Genomic DNA, 14999 nt, shown 5'->3' with positions numbered 1-14999 from the left:
ATTAGTGACCAGGAAAAGAAAAATTGCTTTAAAATTGTAAAGGAACATGAGAAATCAATCCAGCAGCTGCTAGACGATGCAAAGAAGAATAACGTAAGACTGACTGGAGTCAATGAAGAAAGAGGAGAGAGTTCAGATGACATAAAAAAACTGTTTACAGAAGTGATGGCAAAAAACTTCCCAAGGAGGGGAAAAGAACTTGACATACAGATAAGTGAGGCATATAGGACTCCAGCTAGTCTTGATAAAAAAAAAATCTACACATAGGCATATAATAGTTAGGAGTCCAGAAATCCAACAGAAGAACAAAATTCTACAAGCAGTGAGAGAAAAGAAACAAATCACATACAAAGGAAGAAAGCCCATCAGAATCACAGCAGACTTCTCAATGCAAACCCTCAAGACAAGAAGAGCTTGGAGTGATGTATTTCAAGCCCTAAAGGAAAACAGCCTCCAACCCAGATTGATGTACCCTACAAAACCACCTTTCAAAATTGATGAATAAGATACTTTCATGATAAAGACCACCTCAGGAACTTCAGGAATATCAAACCGGCACTCCAAAAAATTTTAGACAATACCCTAGGAAAAGACAATGAGGATCACAACCCCAGGAAACCCAGCAGAATGAATCCATTGGGCGTGACAAATTAAATGCAAAGGGGGAGAACCCAACAAAAAGCAAAAGTCATGACAAGGCTTTTAAAACTTTTAACTTCATCTCCCTAATGAGTGTATAATTCAATCTTGTTATTGTACTGATTAATATTTTTCTGATTCTAGAGTTGCACACCTTTCCTTGTGCTGTACTGGCTATTTATCATCTTATGTCTACTTTTTAATTGGGTTGTCTATTAATGAGTTCTAAGAATTCTTTATATATTCTGGTCATAGGTTATATGCATTGTAAATATGGTCTGTTTAAGGACTACTTTTCATTTTAATGATGTCATTTAAAGTTCTAAATTTTGCCGGGGATTTAGCTCAGAGGCTCCGCCACGTGCCTCGAAAGTGCAAGGTCCTGAGTTCAATCCCCGGTACCAAAAAAAAAACCCCTAAAGTTCTAAATTTTGATGGAATCTCATTTATCAATTTTTTTCTTTTATACATGTCTTTTGTATCCTAGGTAGTTCTTGCTTACTCTGAATTCATAAACATTTTCCCTTATATTTCTTCTTAAAGTTTTATACTTTTAGGCTTTCTTATTTAGGTTCATAGATCCCTTCAAGTTATTCTCATGTATGGAAATAAAGGGCTGAGGTTAATTTTTTATATAGGGATACCAGGTGTTCTAGTGCCATTTGCTGAAAACACTATCTCTTCCTCAGCTCTTGAATTGAGTTTATATTCTATAAAATGCTAATGTTAAATAATCTTTCAAAACTCAGTGGACCATATATGTGTGGTTCTATTTCTAGATTCTGTTTTATTCCAATGATCTATATGTCTTTCCTTACACCAACACTGCCTTGATTACTGTAGCTTTAGAAGAAGTCTTAAAATTAGGTACTAAACATCTTCCAACACTTTTTTTTTTAACTTTTCTAGGTCCTTTGTACTCCTACATAACTTTTAAATTTCAATATCCAATTCTTCATTTATAACAAGTATACACAGACCTGAATTTTTATATATACCTTGTGTTTTCTAATCCTGCTAAATTCAAATACAAGTTCTAGGGGCTCCTAGAGATTTCTTAGTATTTTCTCTAAGATGATCATTTCATCTACATATAAAGATTTTGCTTCTATCTTGCCAATCCTATCCTAATTGTGTCATTTTATTGCCAGGCTATTTTGGTGGGGCCTAGGTTTCAAAGTTTAATGGACAGATAAAGAATAAGCATATCTGCCCTTGTTCCCCACCTTAAGGAAAAAGCATTATATCTTCTCCATTCATATAAGGCGTTTTTATTGGAAGTATGGAGTACATGTCTTTAATTTGTTGAGAAGGTTCTGTTCTACTTCTAGTCTCCTGATAGCTTTTACCATGAACAGCTGTAGAATTTAATCCAATACTTTTTCTCCAACTAGTGACAGGATCATAGGGCTTTTTCCTTTCCTCTGTTAAAATGATGACTTTTGGGGGTGGATCTTCCAATCCTGAACCAACACTGCCATCCCTATAACAAAACCACTTTCTACATCCTGCCAGATCTGACTTCTAATAGTTTGTTTTGTTAAACAAATTTCTATCTATGTTCATACTTTTTTCTTCTATTATCTTCATCCAGTTTTAGGATTAGCACAATGTTGATTTCCTAAAATGAGGGGAGAAGTGTTCCTTCTTTTTTCTGCTTTAAATGTTTGATATAATTTATCAGTTAAAATGTATATGAGCCTGCTGTTGTCATATAGGTAGGTTTTCAAGCTAGGAATATACTTTCTTTAATAGGTGCTATTCAAATTTTATATTTCCTCCAGAGTTAGTTTCATTCATTTGTCTTCCAAGGTACTTCTTAGAAGTTGTCCAATTTATTTCAAAACAGATTTTTGGGGGCCAGGGATTTAGCTCAGTGGTTTTGCCGCCTGCTACGCAAGCGCAGGGACCTGAGTTCGATCCCCAGTACCAAAAAAAAAACGAACAGATTTTTGAAATATGCTTTCTATATCCTTTTAAATTCTCTAAAATCTGTGGTAATGCCTCCTAGATCTTGACATTGTAATTTTAAAAATGTATAACTGATATTGTGTAACAGGAAGAAAAGGTCCAAAGTTGCAGGGGAAGTGGGAGGGGTAGGGGAAAGGAAAAAAGGGAAAAGAAAAAATATGAGAAAAGGAAAAAATGGAATCAAAGTCTGTGTAAATAGGGAAGGGTGGAGAGGGTGAAGGGTACACAGGTAATGGGAGAAAAAATAAGAACTAAATCATGTTCAGGTACAAACACCCAATTTATACCTAAAATGTAACAATAAATATATAAATAAATAAAATAAAATAAAATAAAAACCCAGTTTATCAGAGACCAGAGTTTGGGAGTCACCAGGTCAGAGGTTCCTGGTCTAGATCCTTGAGGAAAATTTGCACCCAAATCCACCAAGCCTTGGAATTTCTCAACAGCCATGGTAAACCTCCAGCAGAAAGGCCATGTCCACAGAAAGGCCTTGCCTCTGCATCCCCTCTGTGCTGTGAAAGGCCAGGAAGATCCACACACAAACAGTCCTTGTCCTCTGCTGACCGTGGGTCTGGGATGCACTAGTCCTTGTGAGGCCCGAGAGCCACCTGTCCCAGGAACACGGGTTCCATGTGTCTGATTCAGCTGCCACACATTTCAGGGAGGTTCTAGGGAGCGCAGGGCCCTCTCCACATTTCAGGCACTCTTTGCCCCAACAGTGAATGTACTTGTACCTGTCCTAAGTGATTCTTTCTCTTTCTTTCTTTCCTTTCTCCCTTTCCTTCTTTCTTTCTTTTTTTTTTTTTTTTTTTCCAGTATTGGAGATTGAACTCAGGACCTTGCACTTGCCAGGCAGGCACCAGCACCACTGAGCTAAATCCTGTCCTAAGTGATTCTACTCTGCACTGCCCACCTGCCCTGTACCCACATTCCTGCCCATTTACTGGGGACCAGGAGCTTTCTTCTTCCTTTGCCCCCTGCCTTGGGACCCCAGGTGAGACATTTCCCCACTCACTGTCACACCCTGCCACCCCCAACTCTGAATTCACAGCACTATCTCTGCTTTTCCTCATTTACTTGCTGTTTAAATGCCATCCTCCCTCCAACCAAGCCCATGCATTACTTAATGATTGGTTACTGTCCTATATCCCTGTGACACCACACTGGCCCACAAACAAAGAACTTGATGCACACTCACCAAATGAGGGGAGGTGGGTGATACTGTGACTACCGTTTGACAGCTGAGAAAACTGAGGCACAGTGAGGTCAAGTAACCTACTCAGATCATACAGCCAGGGAGAAGTAATGTCCGCATTGAAACCCACTGGGGTGAGGTCTGCATCTTCAACCATGTCAAGGCAGACCATGATATTAACTAAGACACCCAGCCCACTCAGGACAAGGTCCCACAGTGTGATACGGCGGTGCTGCCTCAATCATCACTGCCACTGTGGGGAAAGGAAGCAAGAAAAGGCTATGAGGTGGCTACCAGGGCTGAAAACAGCTCACTGATTCCACCTGCTGAAAATTATTCTCATTCTCTGATGGATGGATGTTCCCAGTTATCTGCTTTCCAAAGTTGCTGACACAATGTCACTAAGTCCAGCTGGATGCAACCTGCAAGATCAGAACATCACATGTCCTGGAAAAGTAGTGCTCTCCAAGGACACCAAGTAGGGAGCCAGGAAGAGTAGTGCCCCCAGCTTCAGACACCCAAGAGGTCTACCCAGACCCAGTCACCCTGTTCATGGATTCCAACAGCACTTCTCTGCTTGCCATCACTCCCCAGGCCTCATCACACTCCAGCTGAGTGACTCTGTGTCTCAGGATCCCCACCTGTAATGAGGGACCAAATTGGCTAGAACCCTGACCTCTCACCTGCAGAGTGGAAATAACAGGTCAACACCTCACACAGGATCCCCTGAGGATGCCATGCAGGTAAAAAGGTTTCTGACAGTGCTGCCACACTAAATAAACTGCCTTGGCTCCACTAGAAGGAAGGAGGAACAGTGCCCAACTATGAGCTGAGGACAACTGTGACTAAAGCAAAGATTCTGGTCCCCATGTCTCCAAAGGCCATGACATCACCTATTTTTTGTTCATCGTCTCCACCCCATACTCCCTTTTCTGGAAACAGACCTGCCTTAGTCACCTTCCTCATTGCTGGGATAAATAACCCCACATTCGCAACTTAAAGGAGGAGAAGAAAAAATACCTGACATTCGCAACTTAAAGGACGAGAAGTTTAATTTGGCTCACATTTTAGAAGTTTCAGTCCTTACATAGTCAGGAAAGTCAGGGTTGAAGGCCTGGGAGAGGAAAGCTGCTCACGTCATGGCAGCCAGGAGCAGAACGTGAAGGAAGGAGCCAGAGAGGGAGACGTCCCCTTCCAGGTCACACACCCAGTGACTCGCCCCTTGGGACCAGACCCCACCTCCTAATATTGTAGACAGCTAAGTTAGTTAGAAAATATTATAAGGCAGTTAGGCAAGGCCAGGTCCTCAACACAGAAGACAACTGAGACATTTACTAAGGTCAGTATTCAAAAAGAAAACTACTATATCCACATCTTCTCTAGAGATGATCAACAGTGATTGATATTCTAAATAGGCATCAATCACCTTGCATAGGGACCAAAACCCCCTAGTCCATTCCTTCCTGGAAAATTCTTGTTCTTTCCAAGTATGCTTGCTAAATGACTTGCTTCCCCATTTGACCCCCATTTAATCAATATTATCTAAGTGACTATACTTGTTGTCATCTTATTGGCTGATCATAGTTTTGTCCCATTTCATAATTTCCCACTGGATCAATATTGCCTGAGTGGCTATATCTGAAATCTTATTAGTTGACTGTAGTTTGTTCTACCTTGAACCCACCTCACCTTGTGGCTTTGCTCAATAAAACACCTTTGAGAAGCAAGGTTGGCAGACAATCCATTTTCCGGTTCCCCTTCAGTGTCTCTTAGACAGAAGCTATCTTTCTCTCAATAAATTCTTCCTGCTCTTAACTTCCATTGTTCCTAGAATTCATTTTTCAATTTTAGAGAACATGAACTCGAGTTTCAGATATCTAGCAGGTTTAGAGTTATAATATTTCCCTTAGTTGGATTATTTACATTATTTGGATTACTTGGTGCCCTATATCACTAACAGCAAGTCAGCTGTAATGCTCCCATAATCCACTCACCTTTCAAAAGCACTGTCCATGAGGCTCTTAGGGGACATCTAGATATCCCCTGTAACAAGCATCTACCTCCCCCAGGGTGGGCCCCAGCTACCAAGGGCACAGGAGGTGTCTGTGCACTGAGGAGCTAGACAGATGCTGGGGCAGCTGGCAGCCAATAGGACATTTCTAGGGTTATCTATTGAGCACCAGGTCAGGCACAGGTGGGGGGTGGAGGTACCACATGCTATCTATCATCCATCTGTCCTCTGTTTGACATAACAAGGCAAAAGAATAACTCTAGGGCTGCATGGGACACAGCCAAAGGGCTGGGGAACCCAAACTATGCATAACCCCAGGAGGCACTTGGCCTGAAGACTGTATAGGCAGGACCATAACCAGTAACTATCTGGGGTCATGCAGAAAATGCAGGACATTTTCCAGAAAACTCTGTGAAAAACAAAAGCCCCACCCTGCTGGTTCCTGTGAACGGGCAGAATTCCACCCATAAGGAGACAGGGGAAGTAGAGCCCTCCAGGATATCAGTCAGGGAGCAACTACAGAGTAAGCTCTTGGCCCAGCAGAGCCCAAACTCATATCTCAGGGCTCGAAAGCCAGTCCTTGCCCCACCACAGCCAGCCTAGTTGCCCCTATGGTGGAAAACTCAAGCCCCACATAGAAAATGAAACTGATCTTCAGTTTTTTTATGGAATCTTTATGACAGAGTGTGTTGAAAATAGAGCAGCCCCAAAGCAGGAGGAAAAGAATACACACACCTCATAACACCTCAAACAAAGACTGCCTTCACCCTGAGAGGTGGGCAGCACCTGGGATAAAAGATCCATTCATGGCCTGCTGAGTTCATTCCTGATGTGCTAAGAACTCTCACCTCCCAGTCTCTAATTTCTAGAAGGCAGGGCCAGTGGAGAAGAACTTGGAATCATCCCAGGCAGTCAAGCACTGGAAAGCAGTGGTCCCCACAGTAGCCTACAGCTGTGGATGGGCACAGGAATAAACCCAGGAGGGTCTGGGTCCTCCAGTGCTGACTTAGAGCCAGGCCAAAGCCAAGAATCTAGGGGAGCTGGAGCATAGTTCCTGTAGATGGATGTGGGGAAGAGGGAGTTATGGTATTGAGGATCAGAGCCAGAGGTCCTCTTCCACTGAGCTGTATTCCCAGCCCTTTTTATTTTTATGAGGCAGAGTCTTGCTAAACTTCCCAGGCTGGCCTCAAACTTGCAATCTTCCTGTCTCAGCCTTCCAAGTAGTTAGAATTACAGACACGGGCCTCAGTGCCCAACTGATGGATTGGTTTCAATAATGAATAACATTAATGCTTTATTACAAGTCCAGCAGTAGCACAGGCTGTCCCTCTGGACCAGGCTTCATGACCCCAAGACAGAGCTACACTATCATTTCCATTTTAGATGAGGCACAGAGAGAGGCAGAAACTTTATTAAGGACAACCTCGGGTAGTTCACTGTAAAGCAACCAATTCTTCCAGCTGTTTCCACAGCCACAAAGAGGCTCAGCCACCCGGGGTCAACAAGGCCACAGAACTGGCCCCCTCCTTGTCCCCAGAAAAGGATGCGCTCAGCTGTCCCCCAGAGCTTCTCCATCTTGACTATCACTGATAAGAGAGAAAATTAGGAGCCCTCCTAGAAAGAGGAGAAATTTGCTTCCTGGAACAGGGTTCTTGCCTTCTTTCTACTTCTTACAGAGGCCCCAGGAACACCAAGAGAATGGCACAGCATCCCTGCCCCAAGCACAGGGACACTGGAAACAAGCCTGCTCCACAAATTCAAGAAATGAGCAGCTGCATCAACTTGTCTGGGTGAACAGAGAAACAGTCTGTCTCTGAAACTGCCCCAGTATCCATCGGCTGATGCTAGACAAACAGAATGTGGGTTATCTATGCAGTGGATGCTTATACAGCATAAAAGGAATGGAACAAAAAAAAGGAGCAGAATGAATACACACAACTCCTATGAAAGTTTTTGTTTTTTTTTTTGTACCAGGGCTCAAACTTAGGACCTTGCACTTGTGAGGCAGGCGGCGGAACCACTGAGCTAAAATCCCCAGCCCAACACACAACTCACACATGCATGTGCACACACACGCACACACAGGATGAAGGGTCAGGGATCTGATTTCCTTTCCTCCACCAGTTTTCCTGGTGACTTGGTAATTTGACTTCCTCAAAATGTTGGACATGGTTCTTTTTTTTTTTTCTTTTTTTTTGGTACCGGGGATCAAACTCAGGTCCTTGCGCTTGCGCAGCAGGCGGCAAAACCACTGAGCTAAATCCCCGGCCCTGGACATGATCCTTCTTTAAGAGCTCAGCTGTGATTCCCTCACACCTGCTTTGGACCTTGGCCTGGGGACCAGATGTCTGTCTGACAGGGCAAAGGCAGTGCCTGTCCAGGCTTCCCCACATCTGTAACGGAAACAGGGCCAGTAGGACATGAAGAGCCCTGTGCTGAGCCCTTGCAGCTGTCGCCACCGATGTGACCACTGACATCGGCACAAGCCCTTCACAGCCCAGTGGATGAATCTGTGTTAGAGGCAGGCCCCCAGATCCCGGGAACCCCACACTTTCTACTATGACAAACCGAAAATTCCCAGGCTTGCGGTACCTAGAGGCAGAATGCCTGCTCTGCCTCAGTCGCCCAAGAGGGAGGGCAGCAGTGAGGGCATCCCCAAGATCACACAGCAGGGAGGCGCCTGTCCTGTCACCTTGCTCTCTCTACCCCACAGCAGGAAAGATTAAGTAGATAACCCTTCAACAGGCTCATAAGTTCTATTAACTCTGCCCAAAATGGAGCCTTCCAGAGAGGCTGAGTCAGGCTGGCCTCTTGTGGCTACCAGAACCCTCATAGGCAGGCCATGGAGCCAAGTGGGAAGACCCAGGACCGGGAGCCATGAACTTACTGTGTGACCCTGAGTCACTCCCACCTCTGGGCCTCAGTGTCCTCATCTGTAATTAAAGGCATGTGATGAGAATAATGTTCCCCAAGTTGCAAGCACTGCGTCATTACTCAAGTATATAATTGTATTTAATATTTTAATCAAAATCAACTCTTACTTTAAAAATTACAGAGAAGGGAACTTTATATCACTACTAGGCTGAGAAGATCAATATTATTTGCCTCGAAAAAGAAAAAAAATTTACCTAAAAAAGTAGTAGAGCCAGGCACAGGGGCAAACACCTGTAATCCCTGCTACAGAGGCTGAAGCAGGAAGATCCCAAGTTTGAGGTCAACCTGGGTAACGTAGCGAGACCCTACCTCAAAAAATAAAAAGGCTCAAAGGTAGAGCATCCCTGGGTCAGGTCCTGGGGGAGGGTGGAGTATGCAGGAGCACTGCAATTTATACTTTCTGAACGAACACTACTGTTTACACACCATAAAAAGTACAATCAAGGGCCGGGGATTTAGCTCAGTGGTTTCTCCACCTGCTGTGCAAACATAAGGAGCCAAGTTCCATCCTGGTACCTAAATAAATAAATAAATAAATAAATAAGCACAATCAAGAAGTTAAAGATCCCAAAAAAGGGTGAGATACATAATGTTGATGGATGCAAAGAGCACTAAAAGATGGCAATTCTCCCTAAATTGATCTGTACATTCAATGTAATCCCTATCAGAATCAAACTTTCTTGTAGAAATTGACAAGAACTTGTAAACTTTATACAAGCATCTAGTATACCCAAAACAATTCTGAAAAACAACTGTGCTGGAAAACTTGTGATAGCTGATGTCACAACTTACCATCAAGCTTCAGTAAACAAGCCATGTGCCGCTAGTATAAGGGCAGACAAGGGTTTCCCAGTCTCAGCACTGTGGACATTATAGGGCCAATAACTCTTTGTTGTGGGAGGCAGCTCTGTGGACTCTACCTACTGTATGCCAGCACCACACACACACACTTCTCCATGACAAAACATCCGTCTCCACACATGGCCAAATGCCACCCACCCTAGGAGGCAAAATCATCCCAGTTGAGAAACACTGGCATAGACATATAGATCCAAGAAACAGAATAAAGAGCCCAGAACTAATGCCATCTAAATGGTTAACTGATTTTTGACAAAAGTGCAAAGGCAACTGATGGAAAAAGATAATCTTTACAATAAATGACACTGGAATAACTGAATTCCATATGCAAAAAAAAATAACCTTTTTATTAGTACTGGGGATTGAACTAAGGGCCTTTGCACTGAGCTACACTCTCAGCTCTCTTTTTATTTTGAGGTAAGGTCTAAGTGGTAGAATTTCCAGGCTGGGCTTAAACTTATAATTCTCCTGCCTCAGCCTCCTGAGTGCTAGGACTACATGTATGTGCCACCACAACCTGCAAAAAGCCATAGATTTTTTTAAAAAAATTAATCTAAAAATCAATCACAGACTTAAATATGAGCTAAAACTACAAATAGAAAAAAAAATCTTGGTAACCTCGGGTCAAGCAAAGAACTCTTGAAATTCCAGAAGCATTATTTATTTTTTTAAAAAAAGATATATTGCCGGGCTAGGGATTTAGCTCAGTGGTTCCACCACCTGTTGCACAAGCGCAAGGATCCAAGTTCGATCCCTGGTACCAAAAAACAAAAAAGATAAATTGACATTCACCAAAACTGAAAACTGCTCTTCAAAATACACGCTAATCAGGCCTGGAATTTAGCTCAGTGGTTTCGCCGCCTCCAGCGCAAGTGCAAGGACCCAAGTTCGATCCCCAGTACCAAAAATATACAAGCTAGTCTTTAGAGAAAATATCCATATGGCTGATAAAAGAACTGTATAAAGAATACCTAAATTGAAAAAAAAAAAAAAAAAGAATACCTGAAGAACACTTACAACTCAAGAAAATTCAATGTTTACAAACTGGACAAGAAACGTAAACAGACATTTCACACATACACACAATATACATAAATTGCTAATAAGCACATGAAAAGATGTTCAACATTACCAGTCACTGTGAAAATGCAAATCAAAACCCCAGTCAAAGACTACTTCACATTCACTAGGTTGGCTAAAATCAAAAAGACAAGTACTAAGGGCCAGGGATTTAGCTCAGTGGTTCCACCACCTGCCTCAAAAGCCCAAGGACCCGGGTTCGATCCCCAGTACCAAAAAATTAAATAAATAAAATAAAGACAAGTACTGAGGCAGAGATTTAGCTCAGTGGTTCCACCGCCTGCCTCACAAGCACAAGGTCCTGAGTTCAATCCCCAGTGCCAAAAAAAAAAGACAAGTATTGACAAAGGTGTGAAGCAACTGGGCCCCTTCCACACTGCTGGTGAAAATAAATATAAAATGGTGCAGTCACTTTGAAAAATAGTTTGGAGCCAGGGATGTAGCTCAGTGGCACCATGCCTGCCTGGTAAGTGCAAGGTTCTGAGTTCGATTCCTGGCCCCCCCCCCAAAAAAGTTAAACATAGGCAGGCCAGGCACAGCAGTGCATACCTGTAATCCCAGTCCTTGGGAAGCTGAGGCAAGAGTTTGAGGCCAGCCTGGGGTACACAGTGAAAACCTGTTTCAAAATAAAAAGGTAAAGTGGGATCCAGTAATGCATGCCTGTAATCCCAGTGACACAGGAGGCAAGAGGTTCACAAGTTCCAGGCCAGCCCAAGCAACTTAGTGAGTATCAAAATTTAAAATAAATTGAAAAAAAAACAAAAAAAGATTGGGCATGGCATATTGGTCAGTAGTAGAGCACTTCTGAGCCAATCTGCAGTGCCACAAAAAGGGGGGGGGTGTCTAATTGGCTATCTCAGGTAAATAGCCAAGAAAAACGAAAACACATGTCCACATCTGTACATAAATGTTTATAACAACATTACTCATAACAGCCAAAATGAATAATGAATAAATTAATGAACAAGATAAAGTGTATATAACTATACAATAGAAGTATAGATATACACAGTATGGAAGAACCTCAAAAATATTATGCTAAGTCAAGCCAGACACATGCAAACAACCTACATAATTATATGATTTATTTATATGAAATGTCCAGATAAAGCAAGTTTTACAAGACAGAAAGCACATCAGTGACAGGGTGAGGGAAGAAGACAGACTGACCACAACAGGCACCAAGAAATTTGAGAGAGAGAAATATCTAAATTGATTGCAGTGGTGTTTACACAATGCTACCAATTTACTAAAAATCAAGTCATATGTTTACAATGCATGAGTTGTACATTACACAAATTATACCCCAATAAAGCTATAAACAACCAAGGCGTGTCAGCACATGCCTATAATCTCAGCTACTCAGGAGACTGAGGCAAAAGGATCACAAGTTTGAAGCCAGCCTGGGTAACTTAGGTAGACCTTTTGTCAAAACTTAAGAGAATAAATAAAGCAAATGTTATTAAACGCGTGTGAAGCACTGTTGCCATGCTGAAACTTCCAAGAAGAAAATTAGCGTTAGAGATGTTAAAAAAGTACTAGCACCAGGCTGTGGGTGTAACTCAATGGTAGGGTGTGTGCTTAACATATGCAAGACCCTAAGTTCGATCCCCTGCACTACAAAACAAACAGCACCCATGATACTTTCTCCTTGACATAATCAACAAAACTGACAGGGACCTGAAAGGACAGCGTCTCATAAAGTTGACTGGTCCATGAGATGACTCCCCTCATATCATCACCAACATCTCTGAGGTCCCTGGTCCACCCTCAGGGAAACACACTGAAGTACTGTTAGGGTCCCTTCTATCTAAAATTCACCCTCCCTGACCCAACAGACTTCTGGGGAGGCTGGGAAGCCAATGAAGAACCAGGCACAGGAGGATCTTGAGAAAGAACAATGAAAGACACTCATCACCCAGAAGAATGAGGAACAGTAGGGATAAAATACTACCTGGACAGGGCAGCCTTTGAACTGGGCTGGCCAAGAACATCCTATCTACTGCAGACAGCACAACCCAGGTGGCCAATGGGTTTCACCTGCAGGGCCAGCACCAATCGATTAATGGCAGCTGCCCGGAATGTTCTGTAATGGATTCTGAAACCAAGTCCAGGCTCAGGGGAAGGAATCATGAGCAACTGGCAATGTCTACCACAGTGGAAGGAAAGTGGTGTTGTAAGTGCCACGTGTTTGTTCTTTTGTCCATTCGTCCAAGTGAAGTGACAAATAAAAGTGCTCAGGTCCCAGGTAATAGGAAGTGTCACAACGAACTTTCTGATAGGGCCGGGGATTTAGCTTAGTGGTTTCGCTGCCTGCTGCACAAGTACAAGGACCTGAGTTCGATCCCCGGTACCAAAACAAAAACAAAAACAAAAAAAAACTTTCTGATACCTGTTATGCCACTGTTAACTGCTATTAAGATCTGGGCTAGTTATCTGTTTTCCTTTTTAAGCATTATAGCATAACATTTGCTAAGGATTTCTTACAACTTGTGCATGGTTTATAGTATATGTATGTTATCAATTCATTTCACAAATGAGGAAACTGAGTGGGGGGTAGCTTAGGCAATTTGACCAAGGTCACTCAGCCAAAGACCAGCAGGAAGAACACAGGTGGAGAGGACAACACCAAACCTCTTCGCTGATCTGAGGTTATCAGCCCTCAGAGACTCGAGAGCAGTGATAGTGATGAACCTTTTACAGCTTTCAATGATAGAAACAGCCTGCTGCAGCCCAAGTGCCATAGGTTCACCACTATTGCTCTAAGGGAAAGCCCAGGGACCAGAGCCCCACACCAGGCCAGGTTGCCCTTGGCGCCTCAGATACAAGCAGACATGGAGCTTTCCCTGTACTGCAGGCAACAGTGTGCTCTGGCCAGCTGACTATCCCCTTCCAACTGCACTCAAACTGCCAACTTCCTATCCGTGCATCCCTGTAATGCCCCTTGCCCCCATCCCCTCACCTTCCAAAATCAAGATAGAGCACATTTTCTCAAACTTGAGTAGACATCAGACTCAGCTGGGGGATGGGTTTAAAAATGAGGATGCTAGGCGCCAGCAGGCCTGTTGCAGGGCTGGGAATGTTTAACTGCCCCATGCATGGGAGCAGGGGGTTCTGGATCACACGTGAAGGAAACTGGGCCTAGTGGGAGTCCTTATCTTTCTTCTCCCCTCTCTACTGCAAATGACCCACGAGAAGATGGAGAGTGAGGAACTGAAGCTAAAAGTTTGGTCCGGCCACACTCATCCAGAGGCAGCAAACAACGGAAACACGCTTCTCTAGAGCCAAACACCTGATGCTAGTCCCAGCTGTGCCTCCATCCAGCTCCGGGACCTTAGGAAAGTCACTTCCTCTCTAGTGGTTCAGGAACCTCAGCCAGAAACTGGAGATTCTGGCAGGTTTCCTCCAGCTGTTCTCCACCTTGGCTGAAGGTCCTGGTCCTTTCAGCAATGACCCCAGGCTCTCCCCTATCAATCATAATCACCTGCCAGGGCCCAGCACAGTCCCCCTACCCAAACACCAGGAAAGCTAAACCTTTGATGAGATCGGATGTGAAATGCCCAGACTCAGGGCCGGGTCTTCACACCACGCATCCAAAGACAGCAAAAATCTAGCCTCGGTGCTGGAGCAATCTTCACGGCACACTTTATAAACACAAACAATGCGCCAAGCCCCCCGCTAAATACCGCGCCCAGACCAACAGAGGCCGCGCTAAGTAACTGGCCCAAGGTCACGAGCCTGGAAGGAGCCGCTCCGGATCCGACTCTGGACAGGCCGTCCCGGGCCCCGACCACCCCTCAGGCTAAGGGAAGAGGCGGCGCGGGTCTTCCCGCGGGTGCCCGGCAGAAAGGGTCCGCGGCCACGCGGGGCGCCTCCACCTGTGTTCTCACTACCCCCCAACCCCCGCCCCACCCCACCCCCACGCCGCGCCTCCCGGCGGCGTTCCACCCGCGCCTGGCAGGAAGCTCACCGGACTTCGGAGGGTAGCGATAGGCAGAGTTAGCCTGGATGTCGATGTCCTCCACCCCCGCGATGCGGCGGCTCAGGATGGAGCCCATGATGAGGGCACGGACCAGGACTTGGGCGGCGGCGGCGGTGGTATCCTCACGCGGACATAGCTCGAAACAGGCCGCACGGACACCCAGCCATACTGGCGCCTCGAACCGAGCCCCCCACCTGAACTGGCCGGGCCAGACGCCGCGGCACCCCGCCTTCCAGCCCGCAGCTTCCCGGGAAATGGAGTCCGCTCCACCCAAGTGCTCCGAGCCGCGGCGCCGCAAGCGCGCCTGCGCACTACGCCTCCCAGCT

At 44.6% G+C, this 14999-nt stretch overlaps 1 protein-coding gene across 6 annotated transcripts in view; it reads right to left on the bottom strand.

The window, feature by feature from the left end:
• Positions 1 to 14999, bottom strand: part of Mgrn1 (mahogunin ring finger 1) — a 53727-nt gene extending 38728 nt beyond the window's left edge. The window contains exon 1 of one of the 6 annotated variants that reach the window (XM_087202697.1): positions 14662 to 14999. In XM_087202697.1, the coding sequence (XP_087058823.1) occupies positions 14662 to 14749 (88 nt within the window). In that variant the 5' untranslated portion in view covers positions 14750 to 14999. The remainder of the gene's footprint in view (positions 1 to 14661) is intronic. The other 5 variants (XM_021244468.2, XM_004864809.4, XM_004864810.4 and 2 more) reach the window with 5 other exon arrangements.

The sequence above is a fragment of the Heterocephalus glaber genome, unplaced genomic scaffold (assembly GCF_053883595.1).
Source record: "Heterocephalus glaber isolate CG9 unplaced genomic scaffold, H.glaber_assembly_v1.0 deba00001781, whole genome shotgun sequence".
NCBI lineage: Eukaryota > Metazoa > Chordata > Mammalia > Rodentia > Bathyergidae > Heterocephalus > Heterocephalus glaber.
The sequence above is the reverse complement of the archived record's forward strand: the minus strand, read 5'-3'. Positions and strand labels throughout refer to the sequence as shown.